This window comes from Mytilus trossulus, chromosome 11, assembly GCF_036588685.1.
Source record: "Mytilus trossulus isolate FHL-02 chromosome 11, PNRI_Mtr1.1.1.hap1, whole genome shotgun sequence".
Lineage (NCBI taxonomy): Eukaryota > Metazoa > Mollusca > Bivalvia > Mytilida > Mytilidae > Mytilus > Mytilus trossulus.
In genome coordinates, this window is record NC_086383.1 from 41,758,356 (window position 1) to 41,782,932 (window position 24,577).

Here is a 24,577-nt window from a genome sequence, read left to right on the forward strand (position 1 = left end):
GTTTTAAAAGAAACATAAACTTCTGAATAAACGTATAAAATTAAAATTGAGAATGGAAACGGGGAATGTGTCAAAGAGACAACAACCCGACCAAAATAAAAAAAAACACAACAGCAGAAGGTCACCAACAGGTCTTCAATGTAGCGAGAAATTCCCGCACCCGGAGGCGTCCTTCAGCTGGCCCCTAAACAAATATATACTAGTTCAGTGATAATGAACGCCATACTAATTTCCAAATTGTACACAGGAAACTAAAATTTAAATAATACAAGACTAACAAAGGCCAGAGGCTCCTGACTTGGGACAGGCGCAAAAATGCGGCGGGGTTAAACATGTTTGTGAGATCTCAACCCTCCCCCTATACCTCTAACCAGTGTAGAAAAGTAAAAGCATAACAATACGCACATTAAAATTCAGTTCAAGAGAAGTCCGAGTCTGATGTCTGATACTGATTTGTTAATAACAAAAAAGGAAAACAACGCTCTATATATGACATGCGTCAGAGCATCAATGAAGAGGTATTTATTATTAAAATGCACATCTGGTGCAGAAAAATTGGAAAGTTTTAATGTGAATACTGCCAAGTCATAGCAAATAAAAACCTTTCTAAATTATATATGTTTTCTATGTAAGAATAAAATAGTTTTATCGAGCGTTACTACAAATACAGTTAAGTCGGCTTCATATCTTGACTTACATCTAGAAATTGACAATGAGGGTCGGTTGAAAACAAAACTTTACGACAAAAGAGATGATATCAGCTTTCCAATTGTGAACTTTCCATTTCTAAGTAGCAACATTCCAGCAGCACCTGTATACGGGGTATATATCTTCCAACTGATACGATATTCCCGTGCGTGCATTTCCTATCATGATTTTTTTGATAGAGGGTTGCTGCTCACAAGGAAGCTTTAAACCAAGAGTTCCAAATGGTGAAGTTGAAATCATCCCTTCGTCTCTCCCTTGACACCATTAGCGAGTATGGTCTTAAGGAAACGATGATAGTCCGTCGGAAGGGGACGATAAATGGCTGACCCGTGTTAAGAGAGAGTCATATCTCTTGCACGTTAAAGACACCCTTGTAGATTTTGAAAAAAAGTAGGCTAATGCCGCTACAAGGCAGCACTCGCACCCGCAAAGTGGAAAGGGATTAATATAAGTTGCAAAACTTGTTTCCCAATCCACTCCAAATAAATATGTTTAAACTAAACTAAATCCCTTCGTAAATTTTACGGACGCCATCACGAGTTGGTTGACCGTTATGGAATAACCGTTTCACAAATGATATCGGATACGTTCGTTACGTCGTAACTACAATACCCTTCCATTTTATAAATGTGACCTACCGAATTAGACTATTTACCGAATTTGTAATCACATAAGCAACACGACGGGTGCCACATGTGGAGCAGGATCTGCTTACCCTTCTGGAGACCTGAGATCACCACTAGTTTTTGGTGGGGTTCGTGTTGTTTATTCTTTAATTTTCCATGTTGTGTCATGTGTACTATTGTTTGTCTGTTTGTCTTTTTCAATTTTAGCCATGGCGTTGTCAGTTTCTTTTAAATTTATGAGTTTGACTTTCCCTTTGGTATCTTTCGTCCCTCTTTTACTGGAGTACCCGCTTGGGAATATATATTTTCAACCCGGACACTCAAATAAAGTATTTTACATTTTGTGATTTGTTGTTCAACGGTTCTTCATAAAAATCTGGGACAAGGAATTACACACCATAGTTGATAGCTTCGTGATTACAAGGACGTATATTGTCTAATTGAGTAAAATCAGTTATCTAATCAATATTATTTAATGAACACCTATATCTACCTATTTAAAAATCATTACAAGGAACAACCATATCTAACAACATTTTTTGGTAAAGAAAGAAATCACAAGCGTAAGGATTAGAAGTTTTACTATTTACTGAGGGTCACCAAATGTTGAAACGAATTTTCTTTATTCGGGAACATTTTCTTGTCACTAATTATAATTATTGGGGAAAGTCAGTTTTGGAATTTTGGAAATTGTTGACCGACTTGAGACGGAAAGGCTAAGATTTTTTTAGTGTAAGGTATTAGTCTATGTATATCCAACGTGTTGTACAAGGCATTTTAAACATGTTAAATGACAATTAAGCTTATGCATTCTAAACAAAGTTTACTTTATTTACAAGAATGATTAATCAGTGCAGTCTTATTTAAATTTCCGAAAGAGATTCATAAATATGTCCTTCCTAGTGAATAGCCCTTCCGTAAACAGCCTTAGAAAATTCTTAAATATTTGCACCTAATATCAGACACGACGTGACATAGGTCACGCACACACGTAAACACAACAACAGGTAACGATCTAAATAAACACAGTATTTTCCAGTGTGATACTATTAATAGAATTTGTTTACCTTGTTAACCAATCAAAAAGCATGTTGACGAATTCATATCTTATTTATTGAAATAAATAGTAGAAAATAGTTAAACATGTGTATTTTGTCGAGGAGTATGAAAAATCCTAAACATTGTGCGGATTTAACATTATATAGGGTAGGACAATTTTAAATTTATTACCAGATTTTGTTTGATATGATTTTACATATATATCTTCATGCATAGGAAATGTATAGATTGAAGGTAGTATGGCGGGATATTTAAAATGTATATATATGCTTAAAAAGATTTGGCATCATTTTATGTTGAACACCGGTTATTCCTCAAATCTCTACTATGAAGCTTCATAGAAGAAAAATCATTCAATGGTAAAGAAATATTTTTCCCAAATCATTTCACCAATAATGACAAACTTTCCCGTGCAATTTGTATGGCATAATATGGTAGCCGTCATAGCAAATATCCTTACAACTCTTAAAACATGGCGAAGACAGAGTTTGAAAGATATCTTATTGGAAGTTTAAAAAGTTTGATGTCAATTATCACAGTTGGACTATCTGTATCCGCAACTATCGTAAGCAAAGTAGACAGTAATGACATGATTTATAATAAGAATGGCTTAAATTTCGCGTTTTTAAATTGAAAAATTAAATCGAAAATCTCATGCTTGAACTATATCAGTCATAGGTGCCCTCAGTGAACTTGTCCATAACTTGTAAGACTGTCTTTTGTGATATAACTGTTTCGGTTGCTATACACCCGTCATTGGTTTTTGAATATTCGGCTTTTAACGTTCCTAACACATGTAAATTTATAAAATAATTCGCATGCATGATGTATCTTTTTGTTTAAATACATAATTTTATGTTGAATGTATATTTATTGATAAAATAACCTATTTTTAATTACTTAAATTGTAAACATGCTAAAATTTAATGACAATCAATTGATTGCAATGCTTGATTTTAATAGTTAAAAGCACTTAGTTGAAATGAGGGGAAAACGAAATTAAAAAGTAAAAATGCTGAATCCGAGTAAAATTTAAAACCGAAAGTCCGTAATCAACCCGGACTGCCGAATGGACGCCCGTTTAGTCTATGTCCCTGCACTGCGATACGCGGGGATAAAAGTAACGCTAATAAGAATCGTCGAAAATACAAAGTGTATGAAAAATAGTTTTAATCTTTTCTTAAATAACAAAATTATGATCATATGAAAATCGCCAAATTAAATTCTGCCTTATTGAGAGCTCCAATAATGAAACAGTCTCTGCAAATTCATATATTAAAGTATCTCATTTTATGGTTATCATTTGCTTTAATGCAAGACAATCAAATTGAGAATGGAAATGGGATATGTGTCAAAGAGACAACAACCCGACCATAGAAAAAAAATAACAGCAGAAGGTCACCAACAGGTCTTCAATGCAGAGAAAAATTCCCGCGTCCGGAGACGTCTTCCACCTGGCCCCTAATCAAGCATACTAGTTCGGTGATAATAAACACCATACTAAACATACTAAAAATATTTATTTTATAGATTTTTTTAGCTTACTATGCGAGATGGGGTTTACTCATTGTCGAAGGCCATGCATCACATGTTATAGCTATCTTTTGCTTTTATGCGAGATACATATTCATCCTCTATATTTTACAGCTTTCTTTGCGATATGGGGTTTAATCATTGTCGAAGGCCATTCAGGGGTCAATTTGTTTTTAACTTTTATTTAAATAATTCTCTCCTGAAAGAGTTGTCACCCTTGCCAACCATATTTCAAAACTCAAAACAACCAAAATAATATTAATCACGTGACAATAAATGAAATGCGCATATTGTTAAATGTGCGTTTCGGAATTCGATAATGACTAAAACGTCACTCCTTAGAAAATTTCAGGAGGAGTAACCTTGACATATATTATGCGAATGTAACGACGCAGTCGTCGCTTATCTTAACTCATTCAATCAAAAATGAAATCAAGAGGGGGGAGGAGCCGGTGAGTGATGGATATGAATTAATTTAAACCTATTTTCGTGGATACTTTATTTCGCGTTTAACCCTTTTTTACCCATTTATCAGCGATGAAATGTCGAATTTTTAAATTCAAATGATGTTGTTATGTAAAAAAAGATCCAAATTATTTACATTTTTCGGGATCCGACATTTATTTTAGCGTTACTTTTATGCCAGCGTAGCGCGTTGAGGGGACCATGGACTTACCGGGCGTCAACCCGTCCGTCCGGTTTAGTTAGCTTTGTCACAGGTACAATTCTTGTCAGATTTTTTATAAAACGTATCAGTGGCGGATCAAGAAATATTTTTATAGAAGGGTCTACTGTCATCTCTAAGAAAGGGCCGTTAAAGTCATACTTCAGTGAATGTATCTATAATCAACTAAATTTGTCCCATAAAAGGGGGAGGGTCGGTCTTCTTCCCAGGGATCCACCTATGCATATACTATAGTTTAATATCTGACATATATCGGACAAGTACTAAAATGGTTGACCTTCGTTAAAAGAGTAATGCCCCTTGAAAATATTAAGTTTACGGAAAATGTCCCTGTTAGTTCTGTCGGGTACAATTCTTGCCAGGTTTTGTTTTATACTTATAATTTAGATCAGCCATACCTTAAACTAAAAACATGGAATAGTCTGATGTTTATTCTACACTACTACCAGAAACGAAATTTGCAAGAGGTTTAAATTGGTAAATTTGTTTTTTTCACTTCGATTATTTTGGCAAATAAATGATCGGAGAGACATACTAAACTAAACTAAAAAGAAATATATATTATCTAAGTCATTAATAAAAGGGATTCCGTAAGGGTTAACATACACGTCTTATTATAATGTGGTCAATTAATTCAATTCAAATATGTATTGTCATATAAACTCTATAACAAATAATATAAACATACACAAAATACATTTAACAAACAAAACCATAAAAACAAAAAAAGCAAAAAGCAAAACAATCTATCTATGTATATGATCTTTAAATATAATTTATAAATAAATCAAGAGTCCCCTGCTCTCAGTTCTCAGCACCGAGGTATGTTAATTGTCGGTTTATCTTAATATTGAATTCCACAATACAACGTGTGTTGATGTAATAGCGTACATACAAAAAGAAATAACATGCATTAGATGAATGTAAAAGATGGGTATTTCGGACAGGAATTAAATGTTATTTTGTAATTTTGTAGAAACTATAGGGCCGTCAATGATAATCAGCATTCTTTTCGACAATGAAATGTATAATGTTAAAAAAATATATAACAGAGTAAAAAAGGTTACACAAAGGTATCATCTTTACAAATGTTACATATCGGGTTTATAAATTTATTTAGGGAGACCACCCTTCACAATTGCAGTCCATTTCTACAAAAACGTAAGAAGAAATATCCTTGTTTTTGAATGGTTAATTTCAAACTTTATTTATATGCAGACAAAAGTTTCGGAATTGCACCCTTATTTGTCTTTTTTTTAAGGTGGACATTTAATTAATAATTTTAGAAAACAGAATAACCAATCTTTGAAATTCGATTTTAATTTGTCATTTTCATTTTTGGCGCAGAAAACAAACAAAGGAACATATAAGATTGCATTGAATTTCAAAATGTATATTCAGAGTTATCCCGCTTTGTTTGCAAAACATTATGCGATTGTAAGGATTCTTATAAAGTGGTTTAACGCTACCTAAGCCTCTTACTTGTGAGACAATCGCATGGTATTCCTTAATTTTGACATTAAATGATTAAGGTGTGAACAAATAAACAGACACATGGGTAAAACTGTCAAATATTGGTGTGCAGCAGTCAACATTGTTCTATAATCTTAATCACTATAAAAAAAAAAAGAAACACAAAATGGCAAACAAAAACCTTATTGCTTTTTTCTATATAATATAAGCAGTTCACCTATGAATATATAATATTTTGTGTTTAATGTTAGAAAGATGATAATCTTTCTATCATCTGTGTTATAATCCTTGTTTCATACAAGGGAACAATCTATATATGACTGATATAATCAGTAGAAACATTCATTGTTGTTTATTCCAAAACCAAAGAGCTAGTTAATATAATTGTTCAACACATGGTTAATGTAAACTGCCTTTATTGTACGATCCTTCTAAATACACTGGAAACATTACTTATATTTTTTGAATATCATGTAAACTATGTTTTTAAAAACAATTTCCCTTTGAACCTTACTGTTATTGAGAACCAAATCATTAGATTTACTACTGTTTTGCAAGATTTTATTATTTCTTAATTAAAAGAGGGACGAAAGATACCAAAGGGGCAGTCAAACTCATAAATCTAAAACAAACTGACAACGCCATGGCTAAAAATGAAAAAGACGAACAGACAAACAATAGTACACATGACACAACATAGAAAACCAAATATAAAACCCACAAACCCCACCAATTGATAGAAGTATAATATTGTCAGAACCAAATAATCATTGAATAGTGTTGAATTACAACTCAAAACTTGCATGCATCTAACATTGAACAACCCAGCATTATATATATATATAAATATTTAATAGAAACAGTCAAATCCCTTGTTAAAAAAAAATCAGTAATCACAAATACCGAAAATAAAAGACAAATACAATTTAAAACAAAATGATGCATAGCAATTATAAGTTACAGGACATCCCATTTTCATTGAATGCTGTTAACACTGACTTACTTGTATATTCATAACATACATTTGTTTTGGCTGTTTTATTTAGAATCCTATGTTTTTTGTGATCCTACATGTTTTATGTTTTTATTTTCCAAAATTTTACAGTACCCCTTGTGAAGATGAACAAATTCACTTGTTGTATGCAAATGAATCGATTTTTAATAATTCTATCTGTCCAGTTTGGCAATGTGTCTCTTCTAGTATATCAGTTTTCTTTAAGATCACATATAAAATCTTAAATTAATAACTAACGAACTGATCTTAAAGTAGAAAATTCTTAACCTAACACATTTGGTTGCAAGTGCTTTTTGCATACTTTTTTTTGGAGTAAGAGTGATTTATTTAAAGTATTTTTTTTATAAGAATGTTAAAAAGCAAATACTTCTGAGACTCTGCTATCTGGATTTTTTTAGTATTAAGAATTATTTAAAAACATTGAGAACCTGTATATCTCAATTATGATACTCATGAGATAATTGTTTTTAGTAAATGTTCTTTTTTTCTCAATTTTATTTATTTTTAGCTATTTTCTCAAATGAATATAGTTGAATACTGAACTTCTCCAATCAAAATCTTCAATAAACATATATTACTTTTCTAAATTTCTGTTAATAGAAAATAAATTATGAAATGTAATGTCTGTCTGAAACACAATAAATTATATTTGAAGAAATATTGTCAACAGTATTATAAATGTGCATCTAATTACATTTATAAAGAAATACCTGATACTAAATAGGAACTAAAAAAGTAGGTAGGACCCAACCAAAAACAAACATAACATGACCATCTTATGAAATTGTACATTATAAACACCATTTTGGGACGAGGGACATTAACGTTAGACCTAATACACACGAACAAAAAAAGTCTGACAAGAAAATCCAAGAAAAATAGGTGGACAGTTGGAAAAGGGGGAAACTCAAAGTAGCAATCAGGGAAATCAGTAATGAACACACAATGTTTTAGAAGATAATTTAGGCGATATAATATTACAGTATCTACATGTGAATCATCTGCTGAGCATTAAACATTGGATATGTTAAGCCATCTAGGCCTTTGATGTGCACGAGTTCAACTCATGCAAATTTGTCTGTTGTTCTTTTCCAGTTAATCTCCGGACACATGGTAACGTTTGACCTCTTTCTGTCCATTTTAAACTGTCGAATCCAAAAAAAAACTTACTAACTGATCTTAAAGTAGAAAATTCTTAACTTAACACATTTGGTTGCAAGGGCTTTTTGCATACTTTTTTGCAAAAAGAGTGATTTATTTAAAGAATTTTTAATAAGAATGTTAAAAAGCATATACTTCTGATACTCTGATATTTGGATATATTTTGTATTTAGAATTATTTAAAAACATTTAGAACCTGTATATCTCAATTATGATACTATGAGATAATTGTTTTTAGTAAATGTTCTTTTTTTCTAAATTGTTTTTGTTTTTAGCTATTTTTTTCTCAAATGAATATAGTTGAATATTGAACTTCTCCAATTAAAATCTTCAATAAACATGAATAACTTTTCCAAATTTTTGTTAATTGAAAATGTACTATGAAATGTTATGTCTGTCTGAAAACACAACAAATGTGAAGAAATATTGTCAACAGTATTATAAATGTGCATCTTATTACATTTATAAAGAAATACCTAATACTAAATATGAACTAAGAAAGTAGGTAGGACCCAACCAAAAACAAACATAACTTGACCATCTTATGAAATTGTACATTATAAACACCATTTTTAGGACGAGAAACCTTAACGTTAGACCTTATACACATGAACAAAAAAAGAATGACAAGAAAATCCAAGAAAAATAGGTGGACAGTGGGAAAAGGGGGCACTAAAAGTATCAATTAGGGAAATCAGTAATGAACACACAATGTTTGAGAAGATAATTTAGGCGATATAGTTTTACTGTATCTACATGTGAATCATCTGCTGAGCATTAAACCTTCGCTATGTTACGCCATCTAAGCTTTTGATGAGCACGAGTTCAACTCATGCAAATTTGTCTGTTGTTGTTTTCCAGTTAGTCCCCGGACACATGGTAACGTTTGACCTCTTTCTGTCAATATCTTAAACTGTCGAATCCAAAATATTTAAAAAAAAAAAAGTGTTACCCTTATTATGTATTGAATGCAAATATATCAATTAATTATTAACTAGTATGTACATGTAATAGCTGAGGTAACAAAAGGGTATTGGGGGACATCAAATCTTTGTAACTTTTTACGCTTTAAATCTGCTCAGTAAGTGAAGCTTGTTTTTAAATATTCGATAATGCCTTGCCACCAAACTTTCCAAAATTACAAGGACCATGGATGAAATTGTTTTTTTTCCTTGTGGTTGTGCCATGTGCATGTGACACAAGTGTACCTCCATACATTTGTAAACATAAACAATATCCCTTCAAAGGAGACATATATCATGTATATAGGGACGTATGTGGGAGTTTTTCTATGAGGTTTGCATTTTCAAACCGATCAGGATGATGGGCAGCGCCATCATACGAAGAAAATGGTAATATATCATGGTTTATGCAATGTAAAGCTGTAAATTATTAAAGTCTGAAAAATAATTGAACTTAATCTTCTGGAAGCTTCTATCATATAAATTATTGAATGCAAATAAAAATGTAAAATGTGTCGAAGTTAGACATGCTCATTTGTTGAAGAGTGAATAATAAGTTAAGTTTATTTCAAACAGATGAGAAAACAAGGGTGATATGTTTTTTTTCGTTCATGTTCATGTTTATTATCCTGACATGAGTTATTTCCCTTTCTTTAGGATTGCACACACAATAATTTACTTTATTTAAAAGATTTGAATGATCTGAATGGTTCTCCTTGAATGAAACTCCTGCTCACGGAGTATAAATCTCCCAATTGATGCGATATTCCCGTGTTTGTATTTCCTATCATAATTTATTTGATAGAATGTTGCTGCTCACAAGGAGATATTAAACCAAGAGTTGTAATATTGAAGTTGAAGTCATCCCGTCGTAAATTTTATGTGCACCATCAAGAGTTGGTTGACCGTTATGAAATATTCGTTCCAAAGATGATAGCAGATATGTTGTAAAGTTTCAATCCATGTCCCTTTTCACGAATTGTATCTACCAAATTAGACTTGTTATCGGATTTTACTAACATGAATAACACGACAAGTGCCAAATATGAAACAGGATCTGTCAACTCCTCCGGAGTAACTTAAATACACCAGTGTTTGTCTGGGATCATATTGCTTAGTTTTCAGTTTTCTATAACTAGTGTTGTCTGTTTGCTTGCTTTTTTTTTTTTCTTTTTATGAATTTCTTTTTTATTTGCACATGGACATAATAAGTTATACGCATTGGTTGATGTGGTTCATAATTGTTTCTCCTATTTTTGTTACATATATGTTAGACCGTTGGTTTCCTTGTTTGAATGATATTGCAGTAGTAACTTTTGGGACCATTTATAGCTTGTTGTGCAATGTTAACCAAGGCTCCGTGTTGAAGACAGGACTTCTGATTTTTTAAATGGTGTACTTTTATAAATTATGACTTGGATGGAGAGTTGTCTCATTGGCACCTATACGACATCTTCTTATATTTATGTAGTTGTCAGTTTATTTTCGATTTATGAACTTGAATGTCCCTCTGGTATCTTCCCCCTTCGTTTTACAGACAACATGCCTGCTATTAAGGTGGTACCTAACACTACAGGGAGATAACTCTGTAAAATCGGCTAAACGTTTTAATTACGTTCCGTTGTTTAGGGAATATTAAGCTTCTCAATGATCAAAATTAGTGTTTGTCAAACTGCTATATAACCAGTGTAATTTTTCTGATAATTTGGTTGGTTCAGATATTTTGAAATTTTTATATTTTTGTCAAAGGGTCAAAGTTAATACGTTGCCAAATTTTATGAAAATCTAACGAGCCAAATTGATTTTAGGGAAGGTGTTGGGTACCACCTTAATTGTATCTTGTATTGCTGCTTTCTGTAGTCAATCGTGTTCTCTTATACCCACATTTATGTTTTCACGATTTCCAACCCAGGTACCACGAGTAAAATATCAAGTGAAAGAGAGGAATATCATCTGTATATCTATCAAAAACAACTCAGTCCATCTTTGTCCTGAAAAGAGATAACTTGGTGCCCACATCTTGATCTTTTAGTGCAAAGATTTGGTGCATTTTGTTTGTCTTTTTTTTCAGTCAGTTCCCTTAAATCTACTATAACATTGGGTTTAGCCTTTGATATCAATTAGTTTTGTCTTTATACAAAGAAAAATACAAAATAGTCTTTAGCATTGCACAAAAAATGGATTAAAAAAGTTATCTATACACTGAGTAAGTGTTTAAGGTTAAAAAAAATTAATCTAATAGTAAAGGTATAACTTAAACACAGACTTCTTATCTCAAATTTTACTAGAGATGCAAAAGAGTGTTAATCAAAATATTTTAACTTAGATGTAACTGTTTTAAAAATTAAATGAATAGTTCAGTCAAATCAGCACAAACAAAAACATGTCTAACTATCTCAAATATGATTTGTGGAATATTTCGGCATTTTTAGTTAGTTTACGATAAAAAATAATTTAAACTATTGATTAAAATAGTTGATTAAGATTATTTTTTATGTTTCGGTTCATTGTGAGCTTTATTAAGGTGTCTGCATTTTTGTGTTGAAAACTAATCAGCAAATGAAAACGAGTGGAAGATTAACTGATATGAATAGTCCCTTTTTATATGATTGCTGTTCCAAGTACACACCTCTCATAGTCTTAATAAGGAGGAACAAGACTGAAATGATTCTTGTTATTTTTAGAAAAAAAATTTGCTGACAGAAGGAGTACGCGATGACAAAGACGATAAACATGCAAAAAAGGAAACTAAAAAAAGAAACAAAAATAATACATAAACTTGTTGAGGTGAGATAACATTTATTTAGAAAGAGAATACGTTATAAAAGCATGTGATTGTTTTAAATGAGTATCTGTATCTTCATTTATCTAAAGTGTGTTTTTATTTTAGGAAACATCAGATATGACGGTGAAAACTGATTCAGCGTCGACGAAAATAAAAGGCAGACGGCCAGGTCGACCCTCTTCAAATATCAGCCCCAGACAGAGACAGGAGCGCAGCAGACAAAGTGCACGAGAATGTAGAAGTAGAAAAAACGTTAGATATCAATATTTAGAACAACTAGTTAACATCAAGGAGAAATCAGTCTATAAACTAAGAAAAGAACTTGAATTGGTAAGAATTAAACTGCAATTGATTTTTTTATAAACCAATTATTCAAAGGTACAGATAATGACATACAAAATACATATACAAACAATGTACCAATTCGATTTTATGAACAACGGTACAACTATTTACCAAAATCCAAATGAAAATAATTTAAGCAATTACAGACAACAATACGGCCTTCAACAATGAAAACTAATATCGTGTGGTTGCCTATGAAAGGCCCGGACATGAAAGATATGAAACAATTCCATAAAGACAACTGTCAGCATAATTGATGACAAAACACAAAAAAAACACAAATATGACATCCAAGCACCAAGGACAAGCACCGAACAAGGGGTTCCTGACTTGGAACAGGCACTCATCTAATTGGACAAGATTTAACTAGTTTGTTAGGTCCAAACCCCCTTACCTTGGACAGGGCTGTAACAGTACAACATAAGAATGAACAATAACAATCAGTTTAAAATAGCTTAAATCATCTGATCGACACAAATCAAAAGACATATAATAAAACCACACAGACCTGACGTGACAACCAGACTTGGGGTCAATTACATTGGAATGTAATTAATTAAATTACACATAACATTGAAAAACTGATCAATTACATCAATTACACATTACACTGTTTTTGAAATGTAATTAATTAAATTACAATTACTTTACTAAAGTAATTAATTAAATTACACATTACATTTCATCTTAATATTTTTTAACAATTTTATATATACAAATATATAACGCATGTGTAAACTCTTCATGTAAGCATTTGATGATCATTTGTAATTTTAATGTTTTTTTTTCTCCATTTATTCTACAACCCCTAGTCTGAACACTTTGACAACAATTCTAAACAGTCTTTCGACAGGAGAAAATGTGGCAGATATTGCTTTATCAGAACATGGAAGTAATATACTTCCATAATATATAAAAAAAAAATGTTGATAGGAGAGGGAATTTGTTCCTATTACCTTGCCAATACATTAAGGGGTATTTTGACATCTCAGAAATGAAGTTATTTAAATTAAACATAATATAAATTAAGAAATTATGAAATTACATAAATAAAATTTTCTTTTTTTTACTATGAAAATGTTAAAAAGTATGCTTGTTATATAAATATTGAAAATATTTTTAGTACAAACAACTGAATGTAAATAATGTCTAAATATTAGAAATATTTTGCTAATTAGATAAAATACATGTAATAGTGGTATTGCCCCTGAGCATTTTAATCTGATTAATTGCTGTTTGTTTTTACAGCGGTTTATTTTTTTTTTCTATAATCCTTTTTGTGTCTATTAATTTGACAAAATGATTGTGTACAGTGATTTTAAATGAACTGTCAAAGAAAGATTTTCACACATTTTGTTCTTGTTTATATTAACAATGTGATTAGTTACTTATCAAACTATTTAGTTAAAGATCTTTCTTTCTTAAAAACTTAACAACACTTTTATAAGATTCTCACATTTTATTTTACATAATAAGGCTATATATTCAGAAAAAACAATCTGTAGGTCAAATAAAAACTTTAGAATAAATTAAAGACTTCCTATATTTAAAAAGTATGTGATATCAAGATTTGAAAAATAAATATAATTTTACAATTTATATTATTTAAATTAAATCTGTATCAGTAACACCATAAAAGTACATGTAATTGAAATGTAATTCAAAAGTAATTGAGCATTACATGCTTTTTTCATTGTAATTAATTAAATTACCATTAAATGTAATTGAAAAAATGCTGAATTACACATTACATTCAATTACATGGAAAATTGTAATGCATTACACTTAATTACCATTACATTTTCAATTACCCCATCCACTGACAACGTATATATTCATCCAACAACACACACAACAACAGTTATTGAAGATCTGTATTTGATTCCATGTAACTGACAGCTAGGTCAGATAAAAACTCATGTATCTTAGACTTAATGACTTAAGTAAAATATTAATCAGTACACATCCAACATCCAATAAACAAACAAAATTACACAAAACACAACATTAAAAAACTAAACAATTAGCAACACATTGCAACAGGCAGATCTAACTCACAAGTGGCCACCGTCGTGTTCCTCATATTTGAACAAACCCAAGAATAAGTAATTAATTTATTTTTTTCATATTTGCTAGGTCTGTGATTATTTCAAACGTTAAATACCTGCTTATTGACTTTTTTTACTGAACATTTTAACTAATAGGTTAACTAACTAAAAACACAAGCTAAATAATATCTATAAACAACTATATTGGAAAAATCCTCTTGTTTATACGCTCATATTAAGATTCAGAACTTAACCTTCCAAGATTACTGTATACATTGTTTTATATTTTATATTAGTTTTGTCTCTTTGATTAATGGTATGTTTTTGATAAATACTTTTTGTATATTTTAAATTAATAATTCAATTGATATAGCCGTGAATAACATTTTAAATAAATATCGTGCGTCTGATGTCCTTTTTAGATTAATCTTCATCAGTATTTCTAAAACCTATAATAAAATTATACATGTTATAGATTAGAATGAAATTCAAAACAGTGTGGCTGTGGCTATTGATTGACAGATTAAATTCATTCATTGACTGGGACAATTTACGTGAACGTTATTCTGTAACGACCACTGTTCACGACATACCTACGATAAACATAAAACTATGGGGTCACCAAAGGTTTCTAAACGCCTTTAATTATAAAATAATTCGAAAAATTAATCAGGAATAATCTTTATGTTTTGATTTATATAATTGATATAAATGAAAACATAGTGTTATTTCTGATTCATTTTTCGAATTACTTTATTTAAGTGTTGAGAACCTTTGGTGACCCCATAGTTTAAGAGTCTTTTAAAAGTGCATAGTGAGCAGTGGTCGTTACAAACAAACGTTCAACTAAATTGTCCTAGTCAATGGATGAATTTTATGTGTCAATCAATGGCCACAGCCACACTGTTTTTAATTTCATTCTATATACGTTTATACATTTACCGTTGCTGTATTGAATTGTTCTCAAATTTGTCTTATCTATGTATCTTGAAACAGTAGTTTTATATAAAGGAATTTGATGCGTCTGTTATACACGTGAGAGGTATAGCTAGCTAAAAAATCAGGTTCATTTCGCCATTTTCTAAATGAGAAAAAATTGCTTGTACCAACTCACGAATATGATAGTTGTTATTCATTCGTTTGATGTGTTTCAGTTTTGATTTTGTCATGTGATTAAAGACTTTCCTTTTTGAATTATCTTGGAAGTTCATTTTTTATGATTTTACTTTTTTTTATTTAAAACTGTTTTGTTTGTTTTACAGCATCGAAGGTGGTGCGAAGAAATAGATAACGGAGTTATCTCAGAAGATTTGGTGAAAGGATTGAGCATAGATAATACAAAATCACAACAACTGTCAACAGCTGAAAAATCTAACTTACCACTACCTAGACAACGGTCATTTAGTCTACCAACCACATCAAATAATCAAAGAAGTAATTTGGGTTTATCGTCCGTAAAAGTTATCCCAAAATCTACCTCAACCAAAGATTCGAAATTATACAAACTTTTAACAGGACGAATGTCATGCACACAATCGTATTCTCCACAGGATACTGCTAATGAGTTTCATTTTAATAAGACTAACTCACTTTCCTCAGGGGAATCATCAAAAGTGCGTCATCCATATGAGACTGAGTCACATTCCAAAGTGGGCACACCAATTATGCACCATTTATATACGACTCAGCCAAAAACAGCAACGGAGTCATATAATAAGTTTCATCACTATAGTGATTTACCTTTCGTAGAGAATACATCAAATGTTTATCCTCAACAACAGAAGAATGGTTTGATATTTGAAAAAGTATCCCAAACAACTACACCAACTGAAAACCAACATACATCTATCTTTAGTTCTTTTACAAAATTTGATGCAAAGTCTCAAGAAGAAGTGGCTAACATTGATAACTATAAATATGACTCAAGCTCTGACTTTGAAAATCTACCAAAAGGTCATACCACCAATATTGCAAGTCTTAATATGAATCAATCATCTGATGAGTGCAATATTCCTCAATCCCACTCTGATTTAGATTTATTTAGTGAAAAGTCCAATGCCGATGACACGCCTTCTGAAATGGAATTTGTGGATTGGATATTAAAGAACCAATCAAAATTATCAAGTGACAGTGCCTTAATTGAATCTGCCCGTCAATTGGAAGATACAGCAATGGTAGATATATTTTCTGAAGATCAGCCAGACATTGCAAATATGTTACCTGCTCAATTCGATCTGCTATATTCTGAGGAAAACAATATTGATACCTCAAACAAATCAAGTGCGCCTCTTGCTCAACCTTTTCATGGAAATATAAAAATATTTGACTTGGAAGTTCCTACCACTTCAGAATCATTGTCAGATAATGTATTACCTTCACAAACTTTACATTATATGAGTACTTTACCGAACATGATAAACCTTCCGACATATTCGTCTATCCCATTTCATCGTTCGATAAGTGCAGATTATAGTCCAACATCAAGCAATAGTATGGATACCATAGTATCGCAGTCACACCCTTTAGCTGTAGCATCAAATCACATAGATCTGTCATCAACTATTTCCCAATCAAGAGTCACAAGTATTTTACAAGACGTTAACATTCAATATAATCAGTCCAGTACACGTGAAGACTTTAAGGAATTCAGAAATCAAAATGTAAGTCTAAATAATCAAAACTCAGTAGTGAGTGCGTCGGCCAGTACGAGCTACGCCATTCTTTCCACTTCTGACGATTCTAGTTGTGCCATGGAAAACAATGAGGAAGAAATAATAAGGAGCTTACATCCTCATTCTGTGAGTGAAGAAATTAGACCCGATTCTGGGGCAACTCTAAAACGTTCTCACAGCGCTGGAGACACACCACATCCTAATGTTCAAAATAAATTCCCATTTTTGTCTTTCCTGTTGAAACAAGATGATGAAATATGAGTAAAAAAAAATAATCAAAAGCTAGGATTATTGACTGAATCTTAATGAGAAATTCTTTAGTTAATTTTTCAAGGGGTTTTCGCTATGTGTGATAACATTCGTTTTTACATTTTCTTGTTTGTAGAATTCCACATTACTATATACTTTTGACTAAGACATTTGATATACATATTACATAATAATCATCATATAAAAAAATAAATGAATATTCTTGATGCATATATGTGTATCTGGTGAAGGCATATTTAAAACAAACAATATGTTGATAAATATATTGTTATTTTCATATGTTTACATATATATATAGAAAAAATGTTTGAAACGACATTTCTCTTTAATCATGCATTAATTCTCACATACAAATCTTGGGATCTTAAATTTAATTTCCCTGTATTTGCTTCAATATCACGCTTGTATTCATATTATCCTTAAGCAATATAGATCCTTAAAACATGAATATAATGGTTTTATACATTTTTACAAAATTTTCAATGAAAGAACAAGAAAAAAGTCCTTTCTTGAAAAAGTCGATGAATAATATGTCATATTTATCCTAAGTAAAGGATTCACAAGCAACAAGGTGTATATTATTTTTTTAAAGATGAGCAATATTAAAAAAAAATAATTATAAAACCAGGACAAATGTCTATTGCTAAATAATGTTAGGTCGTGGTACTGATATAATACATCTTAGTATATACTTAGTAAATACAGATACATTATATGTGTAATACAATCAATGACAAGCGTGCTGTATCAGCCATCCGTGATAATATCGATATAAGCACGGTTGCAAAAGCTTTATCACACCTTTAATCTGTATGACGTCACGTCATCGATTGCAGTCACTGTTGCAACTTTAGGCTTTATCAAATCCCTAATCTGTATGACGTCATGTCAAATCTATAATCTGTATGACGTCATTTTAAACCTCCTCATCTGTATGACGTCATGTCACACAAAAAACATCTACTTGAGGTATATGTACATATTAAAGTGTATATGATATGGCTTTTTCAATATCACACACCGTATCAATCCTCAACCAATATAATCCCTCGAACAGAGCTCTTGGGATTATATTGGTGTCTCGGGTTGATACGGATGCGATATTGAAAAAGCCATATGATATTCTATATGTATCGTGCATACATTGGTGAATTGTTGGAATGAACAAGGCTTTCAGGACTATGGGTATATAGCAGTGTTTAGTTTTTATTGGTGAAGGAATCTGGTGTACTTTGAAAAACATCCACCGATATTCGATAGGGAAACTGGCTATCGGAACCAACAAGACAAAGCAGAACACATCCAGAAAAGGGTTCGACCATACAAAGTTGCTAGACTATAAAACACTATAGAAAAATTAAAAAAAGTATTTTTACAATTTTTAACGTCATCACAATTAAAGAAAAATAAATGAAAAAGTAAATATTTTACAGAATGAAGCTGTTTGAGAATACAATGGACAGAAACCTTCTAAAACGTAAACAAGGTCAGTGACTTCAAAAAAATATAATTGTACGATACACATCCATAAAAGGCCGACGTTAAACATCCCGAAAAGCAAGAACAACATATTATTTTTGAATGCCAGACAAATGGATCAAAGGATAAATAAGAAACAGTAAGCAAGAGAGTAACTTTATAGATTCGATAGGAGAAATGTTCGTCACTCCGAAGGAGAGCACTAAATTATTAGCACAAGCATGAACACGGACATCTCAAGATGGCACATGCATATACACTGTGGAAAATAACATTTGAAAATTGAACTCCATTACAAGACCACGATGAATCACATTTTGACAAATTGCAATATAATCAATTATAAACCTATATCTATATTTGAGTAAAAACATTAAAAAAAAACATATTAAGATTGGCTTATCTTATTCCAAAAAGGTATTTACTTATATTATTGTGATGTTATTAATTATCCGTCAACGGAAGCTGTCTGTAGATTTATAACTGTTAAGTGGCAAACAATTGCAGTGGGATTAAACGTTTAAGTTTTGAAGGGATTTTACTTTTTAATAGTACTAAACCTTCTCCCTTTTACGAAACTATAGTATAACATCATAACTACTAAACTATTATACATGTTGGTTAAGGGGTAAGCTGAAGCCAACTCCGGATGTTGAATTTTCTGTGTTAAAGACCCATAGGTGGCCATGGACTGGTTTCCATTCTAAATGCTATTTGTAGCAATTTTTATCATTATAGTTTTTCTAATCTAAGCCGATCTTGGGTTTTATCATGTTATTTCTGATGATTAAAACATAGTAACGATATTGATATTGTTATGATACTAAAGTTTTGGCTATAATAGCCAATTCACATAAATCTTATATTTAACCACACAGTAAAAATGGATGAAAAAAGTAAAACCACAAAATTACTGAACTACGAGAAAAATTCAAAACGGAAAGTCCCTAATCAAATGGCAAAATCAAAAGCTCTAAGACATCAACAGAATAGTAAAAAAAAACTGTCGTATTCCTGACTTGGAACATGCATTTTCTTATGCAGAAAATGATTGATTAACTCTGGTTAATAGCTAGCTTAACCTGCCTCTTGTACGACAGTCGCGTCAAATTACATTATAGTGACAACGGTGTGTGAAAAAACCCAAACAGACACAATAGGTAAAATGTCAAAAGTATGGGTACAGCAGTCAACATTGTGTTATAATATTAATCACTATAAAACCAAACAAATATTTAACAAAGAGGCACAAAAAGGCATAAACACAAAGCACATTAACAAAAATGAAAGTCAAGAATACAAAAAAATATCATAGAACCATAATACAATAACGAGATTTATAAGAAGAGAGCCACACAAAAGGCATATAGACAAAACACGTAAGCACAAATGAAAGACACAAATACAATTTTTTTTTAAGAACAATAACACAATGAGATATACATTAGTACATATTAATATGTTACAGCATGCCATATGCTGCGCTTGTCTTCATTTTGTCGTCTGAATGAACTAAACAGTGTATTTTTGTTTACTAACAAATTATAGTTAAGCTATTAAAAAAATCCACAGATATTTAAAAAGATTGTTTTATCAAAACCTTTGAATCAGTCTTTGTTAAAACGGGTTTCATGCATTCAGACATCTTTGACTGTTGAACAAGTTAGCTAGTGGATGTCATATTTTCCGGTTGTTGAATGCGGTACCCCTTAATTAAAGTTAATTTTGTTCGTTTCTTTTTATTAAGTTTTTGTCAAAATATTAACTTTGACCCGTTACAAAAATACAAAAAAAACAAAAACCTTGAACCCCACACTTCATCAGAAAATTTCAATGTTTATATAAAATTTTGACAAAACAATAATTTTGATCATTTACAGGCTTAATTTACTTGATAATCAAATCGATTTGTGGAATAATTGTTCAGATTGTTGTCAAAGCATCGCCTTTGCAGAGTTTAAGTTTAGGTTATAACAAACATTTTTAGCTATGGACCTAATTTTAAAAAATCGAAATGGCTGCCCATTGTGCCAATCTTAAAATGGCCACAATAAAATTCATAAAAATCATTTAAAAAAGTTATAAAAAAAAGGCTGAATCAATTTTCATAATCTTTGGTATATTATTCACTTAAGAAAAAGGTTATCATCTGACGACTTTAGATATTGAAGTATTGGGGCAATCCTGGAAAACAAGAATTTCCAATATATCAATATCCTTATTCACTTTTTCATTAAATAATGTGTTGATGTATTCACAACTCTATTTGCAAATCATTATTATCAGATTATACCACTTAATGGCCAAAGTAGCTAGAATAGTTAAAAGAGATACGATTGATACTAAGGGTAGTTTAACATTCAATGGAGGCTTTCAACGTGAATGAGTTCAACAAACACCGAGAAATTATCAAAAAGAAGATGTCGTATGATTGCCAATGAGACAACTATCCACAAAAGACCAAAATGACACAGACATTATCAACTATTGGTCACCTTACGGCCTTTAACAATGAGCAAAGCCTATACCGCATAGTCAGCTATAAAAGGCCCCGATAAGACAATGTAAATAATTCAAACGAGAAAACTAACGGCCTTATTTATGTAAAAAAAAAAAAAAAAAAAAATATGTAACACATAAACAAACGACAACCACTGAATTACAGGATCATGACTTTAGACAGGCACATACATAAATAATGTTGCGGGGTTTAACATGTTAGTGGGATCCCAATATTCCTCTAACCTGGGACAGTGGTATAACAGTACAACATAAAAACGAACTATAAACATTAGTTGAAAAAGGCTTAACTCATCAGATGGACAAAATTACAAGTGGACGTGGCCGGGTACTTATACATCCTGAAACAAAAAGACACAATGAACAGATATGAGAGTACTCGCAGTTATCTGACAGCTAGTTCAAAGCCACTAACAACTAATAAAAAAATAATGCATCTAAAAGGTTGCTCTCTATATGGAGAGAAATACATTGTAGTTGTATCCTTTCGATGACGAGCTGCACAATTTAACTGTACCATCTGGAAACTGTGTGTGCTGTCTGTGACACAAAACATTTCTAGGTTTCTAGAATCGTTATTACTAAGCAATTAATGAAGAATAAGACACAGGGTATGCGTATCATGATTTTTGCGTACGCAGTTTTAAAGAACTACTCATATTTCCCATTCATAGTTTCCTGAATACCTATGCATGCGTTTTGTGTATCAAATTTGATAAAGTGATAAAAGTATTTTGTAATTCAATACTTAAGAAAGAGATGTCGTAATTAGTGATTGTGTTGTTTCAAACTGTGAATCAAAATCAAATATGTATTCAGAATCTAATCAGATACCTTATTTCATTTTTGATTACACAGTGGATATAGTCAAAGTAGCTAATAATGGCAAGTTTCATATATATTATATTTCAAAAATGTAGTCCTCCCCTATTAGTGTCTTGTTTCTTCTCTGGTTTTATTATTTACTAGGTGAAAGTTAAAAAAACATACCAAGACAGGTTCTTGTTGAACTATATCGAGTGCACCGCATCCGATTTTGTTACAAATTCATAATTAATATGAACAAATGAAGATAAAATAACTTGCAATCAGTATATTCTTTTGTTGAAATTTTCAAGAGACTGTTATTGTTTACCCAAACGGTACCACCTGAACACCCTCCTTTTTAGTTTTTTCTTTCTTTCTGCAAGGTCTTGTCCATCTTTTATCGTTTATTGAGTCCGTTGTGTTTTTTGAAATGTTACCGAACGTAATTTTGTCTCGAATTCTTTAAAAAAACAATCTTTTATAAAACGATCACTGCAAAATAAAAGTACGAATCGGACACACAATTTGTTTGATTGACATATGATTATACAATATACGGTAGAACCTCGCAGTTTCCCGTTTCTAAGCCTCATACAAATCAATTTCATATTTCAAGACACTATACGTATATTGTCTTTATACTGAAAAAAAAATGAAAAAAAATATGTAATTAAAATTATAAAAAAAAGTTATTTGAATTTTCCTCTTGGGGGTATCATTTTGGGGTATTTCCCTATGAGCGTAGTCCAGGCTGTAAGACATTGACATTTTAAGGAATTAGAAAGGGGAAAATGAACTCAATTAATCACATTTGATAAACATGGTATATAAATAACCAATTTGAAGACATAACAAGTTTAAATTCATAAAAGTTTAACCATTGTTACTTTACGTTGTTATGATCGTGACGTGACGTTGTTGATGAAATACAGTAGTTGCGGTAAATAGGTGGAGCCTTTATGTTAGTTGAGATCATTGACGTATAAAGCTTACGTTTATACGTATAGCTTTGTCTGTAAAGTAAAATTGTCAAAATAGCTGATTGCAGTATAAAAGGCGATAACGCCTTCCTTTATTCTGCTTCGCATATTCATCGTCGTTCTGAAGCGAAATGGGCCATTATATTCATATTCAAGCAACAATATCAGGCTTAAAATACAACAAATTGTAAACAACGCCGAAACTTGAAAATTATAAAAACTGTTATAATCCCATAGTGTACGAAGGAAGTACTAGATTTGCACTTAGTACACAGGATAAGGTTTAGGTTGTTCATAGCCCTGGCTGTATTATGGCATGATCTATCAAGTTTTAAAAGCATTACTTTATATTTTTTTTAATTTTAATTGTAGTTGAAAATGATGTTACTAAAAATAAGAGCAACACCAGAGGTAAATTTAGGTAACCTAAAGACAGACGAGGATAAATCTTTTGAAAAGAGAAATTCATACAAGCAACACAAACAAGACTTACCACGAGCATAATCAACTTATTGATTTAGTGCAAAAGCACGATAAAAATGATTTGGATATAAGTACATTTATCTAAAGTGTTAAAAAGTGATTTTTTTCCTCAAGAAACCGTTTTGTTGAGTAACAAAATTATTGTATTGGAAGGTGACTTTAATAAAATGTTTTTTAATTGTCATTTGTTCGTTGATTGTATTTTTGTTTACATGGTAAAAGCAAATGGGTTAATTAATAGTTGTTTTTTATTTCACTGATTGAACTTTAACTGTAATAATCAGTTATGCTACCTTTTCCTGTTCAATATTTATAAGAGAGAGGAGGGCTATTCTTACAAATATTGGACAGCTAAAGGTAACAAAATGGTTTCTAACAGGTAAATGATAGTCCAATCACTGAGATAAAGAACGGGTATAAAACAATAGAATGACTTCACAACAATGTTTTAATTCAGGGGCGAGCTGAGACCCTCGAAGTGCGGGATTTGTTGCTGCATTTAAAACCCATTGATAGCATTCAGCTGTTATTCGCTCTAAGAAAAACTGTGGGATAAACAAGGTTATCCAAAACGACAATTACAAAAACACAAGTGAAATAATATTTTGTTGTGAAAAGTTTAAAAATAAATAAATATGGAACTGTTTTGATAATTGAACAATAATATTTTACCTAAAACACGAACAAATCAAACTGAAACATCTTAAAAAGCAATTCTAGAAATCAGCATATGTCGAGTGTGTTTATCAACATAGAATTTGTGTCAAACTTCAAACATTGCATACATATTAATATAAGCTCCCCTCTGTATAATATTTTCAAAAAATCAGATTTATGCATTTGTACCTTTACATTATTATTAACCTCAGCGATACAGAGAATTATTTCTTCTGTTGGTATACAATAAATGATCCGCATTGTACATTAATACATAAAAGGATGAAAATAAACAAAGCAGTATATAAC

At 31.2% G+C, this 24,577-nt stretch overlaps 1 protein-coding gene across 3 annotated transcripts; it reads left to right on the plus strand.

The window, feature by feature from the left end:
• Positions 1-2,442: 2,442 nt before the first annotated feature.
• On the plus strand, positions 2,443-23,744 carry LOC134691132 (uncharacterized). Of its 3 annotated transcripts, XM_063551411.1 has the most exons (5): positions 2,443-2,540; positions 12,113-12,337; positions 15,663-17,060; positions 18,776-18,828; positions 23,501-23,744. In XM_063551411.1, exons 1-4 carry the CDS (start codon positions 2,478-2,480, stop codon positions 18,788-18,790), a joined length of 1,701 nt encoding a protein of 566 aa, XP_063407481.1. In that variant the 5' UTR covers positions 2,443-2,477; the 3' UTR covers positions 18,791-18,828; positions 23,501-23,744. The 3 variants fall into 3 exon arrangements, with proteins under 3 accessions (XP_063407481.1, XP_063407480.1, XP_063407479.1); XM_063551410.1 differs by lacking the exon at positions 23,501-23,744 and having other exon boundaries at positions 18,776-19,060; XM_063551409.1 differs by lacking the exons at positions 18,776-18,828; positions 23,501-23,744 and having other exon boundaries at positions 15,663-17,484.
• Positions 23,745-24,577: the final 833 nt, after the last annotated feature.

What these genes read in the sequence shown, in the direction of transcription:
- LOC134691132 (XM_063551409.1), top strand. Translation starts at nt 2,478, where the DNA reads ATGTGTATTTTGTCGAGGAGTATGAAAAATCCTAAACATTGTGCGGAT. An exon ending in CGGATTTAACATTATATAGG is followed by an intron (nt 2,541 to 12,112) that starts GTAGGACAATTT and finishes TTTTTATTTTAG; the next exon opens with GAAACATCAGATATGACGGT. An exon ending in TAAGAAAAGAACTTGAATTG is followed by an intron (nt 12,338 to 15,662) that starts GTAAGAATTAAA and finishes TTTGTTTTACAG; the next exon opens with CATCGAAGGTGGTGCGAAGA.